Source organism: Leptinotarsa decemlineata, unplaced genomic scaffold, assembly GCF_025532065.1.
Source record: "Leptinotarsa decemlineata unplaced genomic scaffold, Ldec_3_MD MMD2_tig00026282_RagTag_RagTag, whole genome shotgun sequence".
Classification (NCBI taxonomy): Eukaryota; Metazoa; Arthropoda; class Insecta; order Coleoptera; family Chrysomelidae; genus Leptinotarsa; species Leptinotarsa decemlineata.
Window position 1 is genome coordinate 18,605,461 of NW_027412668.1, and position 14,998 is coordinate 18,620,458.

At 34.9% G+C, this 14,998-nt stretch overlaps 2 protein-coding genes across 5 annotated transcripts in view; both read right to left on the reverse strand.

The window, feature by feature from the left end:
• Window positions 1-14,998, reverse strand: part of LOC111505089 (uncharacterized) — a 312,186-nt gene that overhangs the window by 244,173 nt on the left and 53,015 nt on the right. The gene's annotated exons all lie outside the window — the stretch shown is intronic.
• The window catches only part of LOC111515014 (uncharacterized), a 78,788-nt gene that overhangs the window by 6,853 nt on the left and 56,937 nt on the right, over window positions 1-14,998 (reverse strand). For 2 of the 4 annotated variants that reach the window (XM_074179951.1, XM_074179948.1), the window contains exons 3-4: window positions 4,730-5,545; window positions 26-4,671 (exon numbers count right to left, since the gene is read on the reverse strand). In XM_074179951.1, coding sequence (XP_074036052.1) covers window positions 26-4,671; window positions 4,730-5,545 — 5,462 coding nt within the window. The remainder of the gene's footprint in view (window positions 1-25; window positions 4,672-4,729; window positions 5,546-14,998) is intronic. The other 2 variants (XM_074179950.1, XM_074179949.1) reach the window with 2 other exon arrangements.

The window sequence follows — 14,998 nt, forward strand, 5'->3', positions numbered from 1 at the left end:
TAATGACTGGGAAATATTAACGTACCTGTTGATTATTGTTTGTTTGACTGTTTTGTTGGTTCGAATGTGTTTGATTATTTTGTTGATTATTACTACTCTGATTGTTATTTTCTTGGTTGCTAGTCTGTTGATTACTTTCCTCATTATTGTTTTGTTGACCTTGAATGGAAGAACACTTTCCAGACACTGCCCAAGGATGGTTACAAGATAATGCAGTTTGATCCCAAACTGTTCCTATCCCACAGGTATATTCGTACTTTTGGAACCCAGTTCTTTCATCACCAATACATCTATAAAACTTCGTACAATCATTTTCGTTTCCTACATATCCTTCTTTGGAACATTTTCCACCTTCTAGAGCACCCTGCTCATTACTATTTATATTGTTTTGATTACTTTGTTGGTTAGTACTTCCTTCTTGGGAAGAATTTTCTTGATTCTGCTGGGAATTATTTTGTTGATTACTGTTGTTATTTGACTGACTGTTATTAACGGACTGATTGTTTTCACTGAACTGATTACTATTGCTGTCTTGGTTATTATTGATACTACTCTGATTGATGGTCTCATGATTATTATTTCCTTGATTTGAATTACTTCCCTGGGTATTTACATTTTGATTTGACTCTTGATTAGGAGTTTGTTGACCGTTGCCAGGGTTAGAAGAACATTTTCCAGATATAGCCCAAGGATGATTACACGACAACATGTTTTGATCCCAAACTGTACCGGGTCCACAGGTGTATTCATATTTATGAAATCCATCTTTGTCTAATACGCACCTATAAAATTTTTCACATTTTTCTGAATCTCCAACAAAACCTTCTTTAGAGCATTTATCACCGCTCAGTGACCCCTGTTGAGGAGTATTTTGATTATTGTTCCCTTGGTTATTAGTTTGTTGATTGCTACTTCCTTGTTGATTATTATCATTTATTTGTTGACTACCTTGATTATTTTGTCCATTGTTTTGTTGATTCAGCTGGTTATTTTGACTACTATTCTGGTTGTTGTTACTTCCTTGTTGGTTGTTGGATCCTTGTTGATTGTTTGTTTGCTGATTACCCTGATTATTTTGACCGTTATTTTCTTGATTCTGCTGGTTATTTTGACCAGCATTTTGCTGATTATTATTTCCCTGTTGATTACTCTCTTGATTCTGCTGGTTATTTTGATTACTATTCTGGTTGTTATTGCTTTCCTGTTGGCTGTTGGAACCTTGTTGATTATTTGTTTGCTGGTTACCTTGATTATTTTGGCCGTTATTTTCTTGATTTTGTTGGTTATTTTGACTTCCATTTTGCTGATTATTATTTCCTTGTTGATTATTGGATCCTTGTTGATTATTTGTTTGCTGATTACCTTGATTATTTTGGTCATTATTTTCTTGATTCTGCTGGTTACTTTGACTATTATTCTGGTTATTGTTGCTTCCTTGTTGGTTGTTAGATCCTTGTTGATTACTTATTTGCTGACTACCCTGATTATTTTGGCTATTATTTTCTTGATTCTGCTGGTTATTTTGACTTCCAATTTGCTGATTATCATTTCCTTGTTGATTATTAGATCCTTGTTGATTATTTGTCTGCTGGCTGTCTTGGTTATTTTGTCCATTATTTTGTTGATTATTTTGACCTCCATTTTGTTCGTTATTTCCCTGTCCGTTATTCGAAGATTCGGATACATTTGTTTTTTGTGGCGCATAACATTTTCCTGAAACGGCCCAAGCATGGTTGCAAGAGAGCAGAGTTTGATCCCAGACTGTATTAGGACCACATACGTATTCATATTTAATAAATCCACCTCTGCCATCTACTACACACCTGTAAAATATGGAACAATTCCTTTCGTTACCAATAAATCCTTCTGAAAAACAGGAACTGCCTTGTTCGTTTTGCTGGCCCTGTTGAATATTCTGTTGGTTGTTTTGTTGGCCATCCTGTTGGTTCTGTTCACTATTTTGTTCCGCACTAGTTTGTTGATTTTGTTGGTTATTCTGATGTGTATTTTGATTATTTCCGCCCCCTCCTTGTTGACTTTGTTGATTATTTTGTCCGGAATTTTGTTGGTTTTGTTGGTTATTTTGCTGCCCATTTTGCAAATTTTGTTGATTATTTGTTCCACTTCCTTGCTGATTCTGTTGGTTATTTTGCCCGTTGCTTTGCTGATTTTGTGAATTATTCTCTCCACTTTCTTGTTGATTTTGTTGATTTGAGTTTTGATGATCATTGTTTCCATTAGAATTCTGCTGATTTGTGTTCTGTATTGTGCCACATTTACCACCTACTGTGTGGGGATAGTTACAAGAAAACAATGCTTCATCCCATACAGTTCCATCGCCACACTTGAACTCATATTTTACGAATCCACCCAAACCATTATTGACACATCTGTAGAATTTCTGGCAATTATTATTATCTCCAACGAATCCTTCAGATACACAAACATTGTTCACAATTTGTCCTGAAGTTATATTAGAATTGTTCTGCTGATTGGAGGTTTGCTGATTGGCACTTTGATTACCACTTTGTTGATTTTGTTGATTGGAATTCTGTTGATTGGAACTTTGTTGATTATTACTCTGATTATTTTGTTGATTATTACTTTGATTGTTAGTTTGTTGATTGGAGTTTTGTTGACTGTTACTCTGATTATTATTTTGTTGATTTTGCTGGTTTTGTGAGTTTGTTCCTTGCTCATTCTGACTTTGAGAACTACCTTGCTGGTTTTGTTGTGTTGATTCTTGATTATTCTGTGAATTTGATCCTTGCTGACTGGGTGGTGTTGGTTTATTTTGGTTATTGGAACACCTACCTGTTATTGCAGATGGGTAATTGCAAGATGATGAACCAATATCCCAAACTGTTCCATCGGCACATGAAAATTCATATTTCGTGAATCCGCCTTTTCCATCATCAACACATCTGTGAAATTTCTTACAATCTTTATCATCTGGAACAAATCCCTCTGATACACATTTGCCATTTATGATTGTACCCGTACTAGATTGATTCGTTTGGTTATTGCTTTGCTGACTCTGTTGGTTCTGTTCCCCACTTTGCTGATTATTTTGTCCACTATTTTGTTGATTATTCTGTCCACCACTTTGTTGGTTATTCTGTGTTCCAGATAGCTGATTCTGTTGGTTCTGACCTACACTTTGTTGATTATTGTCTCCATATCCTTGCTGACTGCTGGTCTGTTGATTCTGTTGATTATTCTGACTTGTACTTTGTTGATTCTGTTGATTATTATTTCCATTTCCTTGTTGATTACCAGTCTGCTGATTTTGTTGGTTATTTTGACCTATACTCTGCTGATTCTGTTGATTATTTTCTACGTTGCCTTGTTGATTGCTAGCTTGTTGGTTCTGTTGGTTATTTTGCCCAGAGCTCTGCTGATTCTGTTCATTATTTTGTCCGTTACCTTGTTGCGTCTGTTGTTGATTCTGTTCAGTGTTTCCAGAACTTTGTACTTTACTGCAATTTCCACTAACGGCACTGGGATAATTACAAGTTAGGGCACTTTGATCCCAAACTGTTCCGGGTGTGCACGTGAATTCATATCTGTCGAATCCACGTCCATTATTCACACACCTATAAAATTTACTACAGTTCCTGTCATCAGCCATAAATCCATCGACGGTGCATAGGGGTCCCTGTGGTGTATTAGAAGAGTTGGAATTTGATAAACCCTCCTGATTTTCCGTAGATCCGGATGAACTCTGTTGTTGGTTTTGCTGATTTTGATTAGAACTTTGACTGGAGCCTGTAGAACTTTGTTGATTTTGCTGATTTTGGTTGGAACCTTGTTGACCTGAAGAATTTTGTTGGTTTTGATTGGAACCTTGCTGATTAGAGCTTGATGAACTTTGTTGATTCTGCTGATTTTGGTTAGAACCTTGCTGATTGGAGCCTGAAGAATTTTGTTGGTTTTGCTGATTTTGATTATTTGAAGAACCTTGCTGACTTTGCTGATTTCCATTGGACCCCGAAGAATTCTGTTGGTTTTGTTGATTTTGATTGGCACTTTGTTGATTGGAATTTGAATTCTGTTCATTTGTGTTCGAACCTGAGGAACCTTGTTGATTTTGTTGATTCTGATTGGAGCTTGAAGAAATTTGTTGGTTTTGCTGATTCTGATTGGAGCCTTGTTGATTTGAATTTGAAGACCCCTGCGAAGACCCTTGTTGATTCTGTTGATTTTGATTCGAGCTGGAAGAACTTTGTTGATTTTGACCAGAACTTGAAGAACTTCCATTGGAACTCGAAGAACTTCCACCGGAACTTGAAGAACTCTGTTGATTCTGCTGATTCTGATTAGAAGTTGAGGAACTCTGCTGATTTTGTTGATTTTGATTAGACCCCAAAGAATTTTGTTGATTCTGCTGATTCTGATTAGAGTTTGATGAACTTTGCTGGTTCTGTTGATTTTGATTGAATCCCGAAGAGCCCTGTTGATTCTGCTGATTTTGACTGGAACCTTGTTGGTTGGAACTAGAGGATCCCTGTTGGTTCTGTTGATTCTGATTGGATCCTGAAGAGCTTTGCTGATTAGATCCAGAATTTTGCTGGTTTTGACCAGATGAATTTGCTGGTTTTGAACCAGAACTTTGTTGATTCTGATTGGAACCTTGTTGGCCTGAAGAACTAGTAGAAGATGATTGTGTACCTGTAGAAGATGATAATTATTTAATAAACTTGAGTTAAATTTTATTGGAAACAACTACCATTCGAAAAAGAATTATTGATATTACTACTATTGCTGCTGCTACTACTACTAGTGCTGCTACTACTACTGTTACTACTACTACTGCTACTGAAACTGCTGCTACTGCTGTTATTATTACTGTTGTTGTTGCTACTACTGCTGCTGCTATTACTAAAACCACTACTAGAGCCTTGAGAACTGCTATGTGAAGAAGAGTTCGATGGAGTGGAACTACTGTTAACTGCATTCCTAGATAAAGCTGTTTCTTGGGTACCTTGTTCTGACGGGCAATTAGTTCTATTGGCAGCCCATGGATAGTTACACGATAAGGCAGCTGGATCCCAAACAGTTCCTGTACCGCAAGTGAATTCGAACTTCGTGAAGCCACCTTGTGAATTTTGTGTGCATCTGTAGAATCTCTTACAATTGGCAGGGTCTCCTAGAAAACCATCCTGGGTGCAGATATTTCCTATTTGACTAGAAATTGTTGTTGAAGGAGCAGGTGTCGTCGTAGACGTAGAAGAAGGAATTACAGTCTGTTCGTTATTACTTGTGGAATCATTCTGGTTCTGAGTAGATTCTTGCGATTCCTCAATTCGATTCCCACCACATTCTTCTCTAGAACTGGCATAAGCGTAATTACAATTACTTATCGCTGGATCGAATACTGTTCCATCTCCACATTTGAAACTGATAGCTTTGAGATTATTGTTTCCATCTGACAGACATCGGTAAAAAGCTTTGCAATCCTGGGGGTCTGGATGAAATCCCTCACTTGGACATTTGAAATTCGAACTATATTCCAATATTTCCCTTGTTAGTTGAGGTAAAAATTCTGTAAGAGAAAAAAACCAATTAGTGAAACTGCTAAATAAGAAACACTGATTAGGGGCTTATGATTTCAATGTCTCATTAAAATTTGACAGGATTATAACCTTCATCGAAATCATTTCATGATGGAAGATGTATACATTTCAATATAACCTATGGAACTAGATGAAGATGATCACAAATATCGAATTTCAGTAAACGAAAGTTATTAAATCATGAATCAGATTCGTTATTGAAACCGAACTGCCACTGAAAGAAAAGTAAACTAATTGAATGTGATTATTACAACTGAGCGTAAGCGTTTGCTGGAGGATTTTGTTCCCACTTCTGCTGATTTTGTTTCCGCTGCTTTTCAGGTTTATTGTGATTTTGCTGTTGATCTGGATGGATTATAAGCTGGGGTCATTTAGATTCAGACTTAGATTCTTTGGTTACTTAATGGTCCATAAAAGGACCCACGAGTAGCTAGGGGAATGAGATCTATCATGGCAGAGCCATCCAGTACTATGACAAGGAAAACAGCACAGCAACGAGAGCGATATCACTCACTAGGCGATGTCAGGTAGAATCTACCATTTTATTTTCTCTGTAGTATTTTTAGCAAACAGACAACTAGATTAAGAAAGCTTTGCATCCGTGAGGATACTCGGTTACATTATAAATGCAATGGATTGAGTGAGACTGACAAACTTGTAACATTCAACAAAAAACTTTGTCGCCCACATTCAGGCACATGCTGAATATTCGTTATAGTGTATTAACAATGCCTAGTTTGTATATCTACCAAACTCTGATATATATAAGAAACAATATTTCAATTATTCCTAGAAATGAGCAAATACATCAACATTTCACCAGAAATAACCTTCAACTTTATCAGCCTTATAGTAGATTGACAGTATCGAAGAATCACCCCATGTGCTGTGGAATTAAACTATACAATAAGCTCAGTAATGACAGTAAGTCCTCAAACATCAATGTCTTTAAAAGGAAGCTCAAGGTTTTTCTATTGCAGAAAGCATACTACTCTGTGGATGAGTTTCTCTTTGAATCATAATCATAATTTGATTGTAGCTTAGTAATTTTATTTTTATTTAACTTATGCTTTGTATTTGATTTTTTATAATAGTTTGACCTGTTGTATCAGCCAGTATTTTATGATGATGTTTGCCTAATGTGATTGTAAATGAAAACTGATTCAATAAATGTTTGATTGATTGATTGATTGATATATTGGAGTCTGCTGCAAGGAAACAAGAATATACCATGAATTTAATGGAATTTATATTCCATTGAATTAAAATTTATGTACTTAGAACAAAGCTCTGCATCCAGCAGACATAATCAACAGAAAATGTTCATGTGGTGAGTGGTGAATTACTAAATGTAAGAGAAATCCAGGTAGAATTTACATCTCTGACATATTGACATTGGATGAGATTAACTACTGTTGAGAGAAATGGGAAGAAACTATTATTAAGTCATCAATGGTGACTGAGAATATGTATAAATCTTTTGGAAAAAAATAAGAATAACTTCGTGAATCGAATATGTGAAACAACGTTAACATATTACGTTCAAAAAAATTATAATTTCTTATTGTTCGTTTGAATTGTTCAGAAGATAATGATAATTCCTGAACTACAGTTTGTTTCATAATTATGAATTGAGACTAATGCAGTTTTACCTAACTTCACAGTTGATTTACATAGAGATGAAAAATATTTTCAAGTTGAGAACTATACGGAGAAGATCGACTTGTTTTCAATAGTTATGACTCAATATCGATGTATTTATGCTCCAAATAGTAAGCGATCAAATAAAGGATAAAGAAAATAACTTTTGTCTGATTAAGGTTGTCATTTGTTACGACCGGTGTCGGTTTGTTAAACCATTTTCGAGTAAACTGGTTCAACAAGTAAACAGGTTTGTTAAATCGGTTTGTTTTCCTATATTTTATATGGAATTCTACAAAATGAAAAGGTCATCAATCGAACAAGTGAGTGATTAATTTTTGACTGTTACAGAGTTTTTTCTAAAACTGAAGAACATAGCTTTATCAGTTCTTGGGGGATTTCTTATGGTATGAGATCCATTTGAATATCCAGGGACACTAAATATAATCAAAATAAATCCAGCATAGTTAATTTTTAACAAATGAAACGTATTCACTAACTGAGATTCTCAGAAATATTCAATTCTCGTTATCAAAACTTCTTCAGCAACTATATCTTTGGTCTGTCATCATCGTTTCTTACAGTCTTCGATACACTAGCTAGATAGTACAATGGAAATTGCAAATTCCCAGACCCGAATATTTTGGTGGCAAAAAGATACCACAGCGGTAGTTTCAAGTAATATATTATACGAAGTTGGTAACAGGTATTTTAATTGGGAACCATGTATGGGGTACTCTCCGTTACAGGGATTCACCTTTCGTCACTGGCCTTGAAAGGTCGTAAAAGTGCATCGATGCGTTTCATGCTAGCTGTTTCACTGAATTACTTTTTAAAGCCTATTAAGCTGAGAATAAACCAAAGTTATTGCTTTAATGCACACACGTGAAAACTGAAAAATGAGAGATGTTGTTTCTGAAGGTTATATGTCCAGTACCATGAGCAGTTAAAAGAACTGTATGTCTTTTACATCGAGATTTAGCGGAGAATGCGTTATGAGGTGTTGGTTTCGGGTTACTGACTGTCTAGATTTTAATTTGATAAAGAGATTATTTCACATTCAGAAGTGACAGTAGCTCCTGGACATTAATTTCTAGAAAATATTGCTACATCTTAAATGAAAAACCAACCTCATTCAAACTGAATGGAAGCTTAACGATGAGATTGGAACCTTTGGTGTGAAAGTTGAATAACTTTTTTCGAGATCAATTGCCCTAACACCAAACTGATATTTTTGCACTCGACGCGCGTTTCGCCAACAAAGTTAGCATCCTCAGGAGAAGAAAATTGATACCTAGTCTAATCTGGTTAGTCCTTATATACTAAAATTTGTTACCTGAGGTTGTATACATGAAGTCCGATATGAAATTTCTCGGTAATTAACTACCTGCAAGTTCTTAGTAATTATTCTCTTCCTAACAGAAGAATAAAAAGCGGGCTAAACGGGATGGGTCCCTTATCGCCATTCATGCTGTTTTTACATTTTGCTATTTCTGGACTCTCACATGCATGGAGTAGCCTGGTGTCATGCACATGCTTAATCAGTTTCAGATTGTTTTCACCAATTCTGTGGTCCTTGTCTAGAGCATGTTGGGCGACACTGGATTTTTTTATCCTTCCGTATTTCATGTGTGCACAATGCTCCTTGAAGCGGGTTTTAATCGCTCGTCGGCTCTGGCCGATGTATTTGCTGTTGCAATCTTGACAACTGATTTCGTAAATCCCCGACCTTTCTGTGTTTTCTAGTCTATCTTTTGGATTACCAAAGAGCTGTTGCAATTTATGAGAAGTTTTATATGCAACTTTCATATTTACTTTATCGAATATCTGTTGAAGCCCTCTCGTGTATTGGAGTTCATATGGGATAACTATAAACTTGTTATTACTCTCCTCTTTTTGAATATGTTTTCTAATGTGGAAATCGGTATGTTTGAAGATGATTGACAATGTTTCGTGGTGCATTTCATCAGTTGGGACCTTTCATTGTCTAATATGATATAAATTGATTTGAAATCCCTGAAAGGATCTGTAAAAGAATTAAAAAAATGTTAACTGAAAAAACAATTTTATTTAGCAAAAAACTGAAATCACAATGAAATAACATACAAGCAACAACCAAAAAAGACCAAAATAAAAATTGAACTATCAACACTATCTGAAAAATAAAAAAAATTATTGACAAGAAATGAAAATTAAAAATATAAAAATAAAAGATTCCAAACCAAGTTACTTTACGACGTTTCGATTGTTAGTATACACAATCGTCTTCGGGTGTATGTTATTTCATTGTAATTTCAGTTCTTTGCCTAATAAAATTGTTTTTTCGGCTAACCTTTTTTTAATTCTTTTACAGATTCTTTCAGAGATTTTAAATCAATTTATATTATATTAGACAATGGAAGTCAGAACTGAAGAAATGGAAGTCGGTAGTTAGTTCAGATGATATAGATATAGAAATAAAATACTTTGTCTAATTTCCAATTACTTAATGTATTGATATTAATACGACCCAAGTTTTGGTTTTTGCACCATTCTCAAGTATTCTAACACCATGCATGTTAGAATACTTGAGAGTATTGGGGAGAGTCATTTTTGGCAATTTGACTGTCCAAGAAAATTTACTAGAATTTAGTATGAAAACGCTTGAGGAAGCAACTGTTCAGCGAAACACGTGTTGCGGTTTTGTAAAGTGTTACTTGAATAAGTTATGGATTTTCAACAAGTATCGGCCAATTTTATTACATATATTGCTATTTATAGCTTTTCTAAATTCCAACAAATTGATTGACTGACATTTTTTACATCTAAAACAATTCTATTAGATCAACCACCTTAATACAGCTCTATTCAACATTAAGAAAAATGTGATTCACTCATTTAGAAGTATATAACTCAAGGTTCTCATCAAATGTCTTCCACGAGTTATAAATCTTATTTATAGGCACTCATATTCAGTGAAAAAAATCAGTAAACAAGCTCCCTTGTAATGTGCTTATAAGTGATCAATATATCTTGATATATCATGAAACATGAAAGCTCGCCTCTAAGAAGCTTTATCTCAGCGATGACTTACATACCGTATGAAAATTTATGAATTATTTATACATGTACCTGTCATATTATGCAATTATCAATGTACCAAACCAAACCCGTTGGGGCAAAGTGAGTCTAAGAGAATGTTCAATTATGTAGGTAATGGGTATATTAAGTTCCACTTTTAGAGGAAATATTCAAACACTACACTTCGACTGCAAATGTTATAATCAACACAGATCCGTGCTTCATTACTTTTAGAGAGTGAAATCGAAAATTCTTTCGTTTTTAAGTATGAAATAGCAAACGACTGCAAATGACAATACAACAACATTTCGTTAATATTTCATGCTCAAATGGAGTTTTATGAAAAGTATGTTGTTTTAATGTTGTTTGTTTTTATGGAAGAACAGCTTTCGAGTTTGAAAAACAAGTTGGATATCCTTCAGTAGTGCATTTGGATTGTAATCAGTTGTAAAGTATTTCCAAATACTCAAAGTCTCTTGAAGATAATCCTAATCTATTGAAACCTCAGTATTCTGAGACTTCTTTTTCTGGTTAATTAGATTAATAATTTCCCAAATCTTCGAAGTCATAGGAATTTAGTTCTGATTCTTCAAGGAATTCACCTTTTTTAAAAATCAGAGCTTGGTATTCCAAAGGAATTGTTCTCAGGTTTCGGCAGTATAGCTGTCCTGACACTCCATTCCAATGACTTCTCAGGTAATTAGGCTCCCAACGTCAAAAATCGTTTTTAATGTTGGATTTTTGAAAGTCCAATGAATACTTTTGGATAGGAAAGCGATAACTTTGTCATTGCCTTTGATTCCACGTGCCGTGAATTTCTTCTGCTAGTTATTCCATGCCGAAATATGAAGCTTTTAGTGTTTCTGTCTGACGAAATATTTTTTTGTGCATTGGTTATCTCTTTCGATGCGAAGCTGAATATAAAGAAAATCTGACAGAAAACGAATATAACACTACGTTTGTGTATTGTATAGCTAGCAAGGTATTTATAAAGAATTGTTCTAGTATGTGTGATGTGTGTGTTGTTTTTTATACTTGATAATGGGGTCAAACCCGAAACCGGTCGTATAAATAAAATCTACCAGTGGTATTTAGACAAAAGTGTTTTTATTCATTTCATTTGAAGAATTGCCCTACAATTTTGTTCACTACAAGGTAGTACAATATTATATTGGGGTACTTGCAAATTGAAAGTGTTATTCTACTCTCGTACCTGTTTGCGCTTCGAATTTGGGCGGTTGATAAAATGCAGATTGAATTTTTATCGATGATGTGTTGGTTTTACACTAGTGAAATTTAGATTGAACGTCAATCGATAATACTTCATTTGATGCTTTGATATGACAGAAAACGAGCATTGGTTCATATAGAATAGACCAATTTGCAGATGACATGACAATGATAGTGGCACTAATCTAATCGTGTCGTACCATTTCATCCACCGTCAACATTCGATGTGTAAGTAAGTAGCCTAAGTGTAGAGTTATGAACATTTTATTCTTGATAATGACATAAACACTGACAGACATCCGAAAATATAGTGGGACCTACAACGAGAATGAGTTGACAATTGCTTTTCGTCGTATCTACGTGGGATTTTTCCTTATAGACAAATCGGTCGAAGTGGACCAAATATTTTCGTGCTGTTGCTGAGAGACTACAATTCACAAAATTCCACCAGTATGTTTAGATGATTTACGTCAACGTATTTTTACTGCTAAATGTATAAATATTACACCAAAAATGCTACAGAATTTCCAAAACCTCCTTAATCAAAACCTCTATTACTGTATGGAGGCAGGAATATAGTTTCTTGAATATTTGTTAGAGTGGAAAGCTAGTAATCTGCATTGCATTTCGCCAAGTAGTGGAAGTGGTAGGGTTGAAAATATACTTGAAAGATTTTCCTCCCAAGATGAATATCGACAAGTCCGAGTGACTTTCTGTAAACGGCAACCATGAGAACTGTTTTTTTAATTTTTATTGGGTCATCCTGTACATGATTCTCAATTCGCATCATACAATTATAAGCAGTAAAACAACTTTGATTACTGATATGCAGTTTCGATGGAATTTTCATTCTAAATGCAAAGTTCTTTGACACAAAGGTCGTTTCAAACTCAAATATGCCTATAAACATCATTTTGAAACCGAGCAGACCATTATCCTTTATAGTAGAGTCCTTAATGGCACTGGCTACATGTACGCGAAGGACTTATTACGGTTTAGCATAAACGGATGTTCCCAGTGGCGCACATGTTGAACAGAGGTAAAATTGTAGACTATTTCAAAAAAATTACTCGTTTTATTATGAAATTCCTCAAATTATTCTCTGAAATCAAGACCTCCATTGAAGATGAAGATAAAATTGTTTGGATTGACGAAAGGTATTACGGGAAAACTGGTATCATAAAAGAAAATCATCATACCTGAAATAAATATTCGGGCACATTTCGTTAAAAAAAATTGAAAATTTGTAATAACAATCGACTTTCGTTAGCTCAAAGTACTATAATATCACGTAGGTTACATATAGCACTTTTTCGTAAATTCCATATGTTATATTCAGTTTCTTGTTAATATAAACTATTGCAAAAACCATTCAGGAATAGAATTTTACTGTTCATGGTTAGTCAGAACACCCAACTGAGCAATCCGGTTTGGGGTAATTTTTGTAGTCACTGAGGCGTTGAAAATAAAAAACATTTGAGAAATGTCTCTTCTACTCTTGAATGAATTTTTTTTTGCGATCTTTGTGTATCACGTTTTCACTGGTTAAACATTACATTTTGATTACTTGATCTGGACGATCCTTAATAAAGGCCAAAACTGATTAATACAGTTTATTATAATTTTCACTTTATCAGTAAGTTTTTTATATTTCAGTTATGAAAGTATATGTTTCTTTAATAATAAAAATGAGGGGTGTTTGAGGTGTTTGATTCAAATTAATGTGTTCAAAACTAAAACAATGCATGCATGCTTTCACTTCTGTTTTGTTGCTGAAGAATATTTGACATTTTGCATGTAATACTCAGGTACACATCTTTTTTATGATGACTTCAATGGTATTAGATTTGACTCATAATATAATCTTGAAATGTATGAAACCAATCAGCAGAAAAATAAGTAACGCTCATTTATATTTCTGAATAAGTAATATATTATTTACTTGTTACTGGTTATTCAGAAAAACAAAGTACTTATTGTTGCTGATTTGTTCGTCACAGAAATGTTAGAAATTTTCAAGATACTAGACCAACATTTGCAGAATTATGCAGTGTAGAACGACCACAGAGAGAAAATGATATAGCATTACCAATGACATAAAATTTGATGTGTTCCTATTCCAAAAAAAGATAGACTTTGAACAATGATGATCTTCATTCAATTCGACTATCATTTGAATTATATATAGATTCAAAATTTATTCCACGTGGTATGTAACATATTTTATAATTCAAAATTTAGGTTACTTTATTTCTCCGATACGTTGAAGAAGATTGATGTAATATGTATGCATTAGATAATAATATTATCTGTACAAACTCATCGTTTCGATCATTGTGCACATTCATTAAAAAATCCTGAGAATCATGATATTAGATTTAAAAAATACATATTGCTGCATAAAACATCTCAGCAAAATTGTGACGTGAGATGCATCAATTGAAAGGTTTCTTCGTTTCTGTTCGAACTCAAAATAAAATTAACATTTTAAAAACGTACGGAGCCAGTGCATGTGGACCGATAGTTCTACAAGCAACGGTCATCCAAAAATTATATCAAATACAGCTATTGGCTTATTTAAACATCACAGGAGCCATGAGAACAACACCAACCACGGCAATGGAAATAATTACTGGTCTGACCCCTCTGCGCACGGCTGGTGTAGGAATGGGTCAATTGAGACTAAGCCTCACACAGCGCTTACTGTGCAACCTCTGCTGCAGGCAGCCAGTGATGCAGTTGAACCCAGGTTTGTGTTTAATAAACCCTACAAAATACAAATGGAACAGAACACAGAGTCAGATGCGACAAAGGTAATACACATATATACAGACGGCTCAAAAACCAAAGAAGGCTCAGGATGTGGAGTTTACTTCAGATCACTAAGCCTAAGGATTAAGTGGGGAGTGGGAAAAAATACCAGCGTTGTTCGATGTGAACTGGCTGGTATCTCAACCGCCACAAAAGAAATAACCAGGAAAGGAATTTCTGTCAAAAACATAATAATCTGCACTGATAGTAGACAAGCTCTATTAGCCTTGAACAGACAACGTGTTACCTCAGGGAAGAGTGCCACCAAGATTCAGCCAAAGCCTCGGTAGATAATAACATTATCCTGAGGTGGGTTAAAGGGCATGACAGGAGTAAAGGTAATCGCATTGCCGGCTCTTTAACCAAAAAAGCGGCTGGACTAGGAATTTTAGGACCCAGTAACACCAACGGTCTGATGACTTCGACAATTGGGGAACTATCCAAACGTCATAAAAGTCACAACTATGCTCAATCCTTAAAGAGATGGAATGGAATCAAAGGATGCAGTTTTGTCAGGATTACCCTGGGCGATCCTGGGAAGCTGGCGCCGAAGAAATATGTGGCGATGGCCAAACCAGAAAAAACCTAAGCTTAACAGTAAGATTTCTGACTAGCCACTGTCAACTGAGGAAACATCTCCATATTACGGGGCTAGTAGACACACCTCTATGCAGGATGTG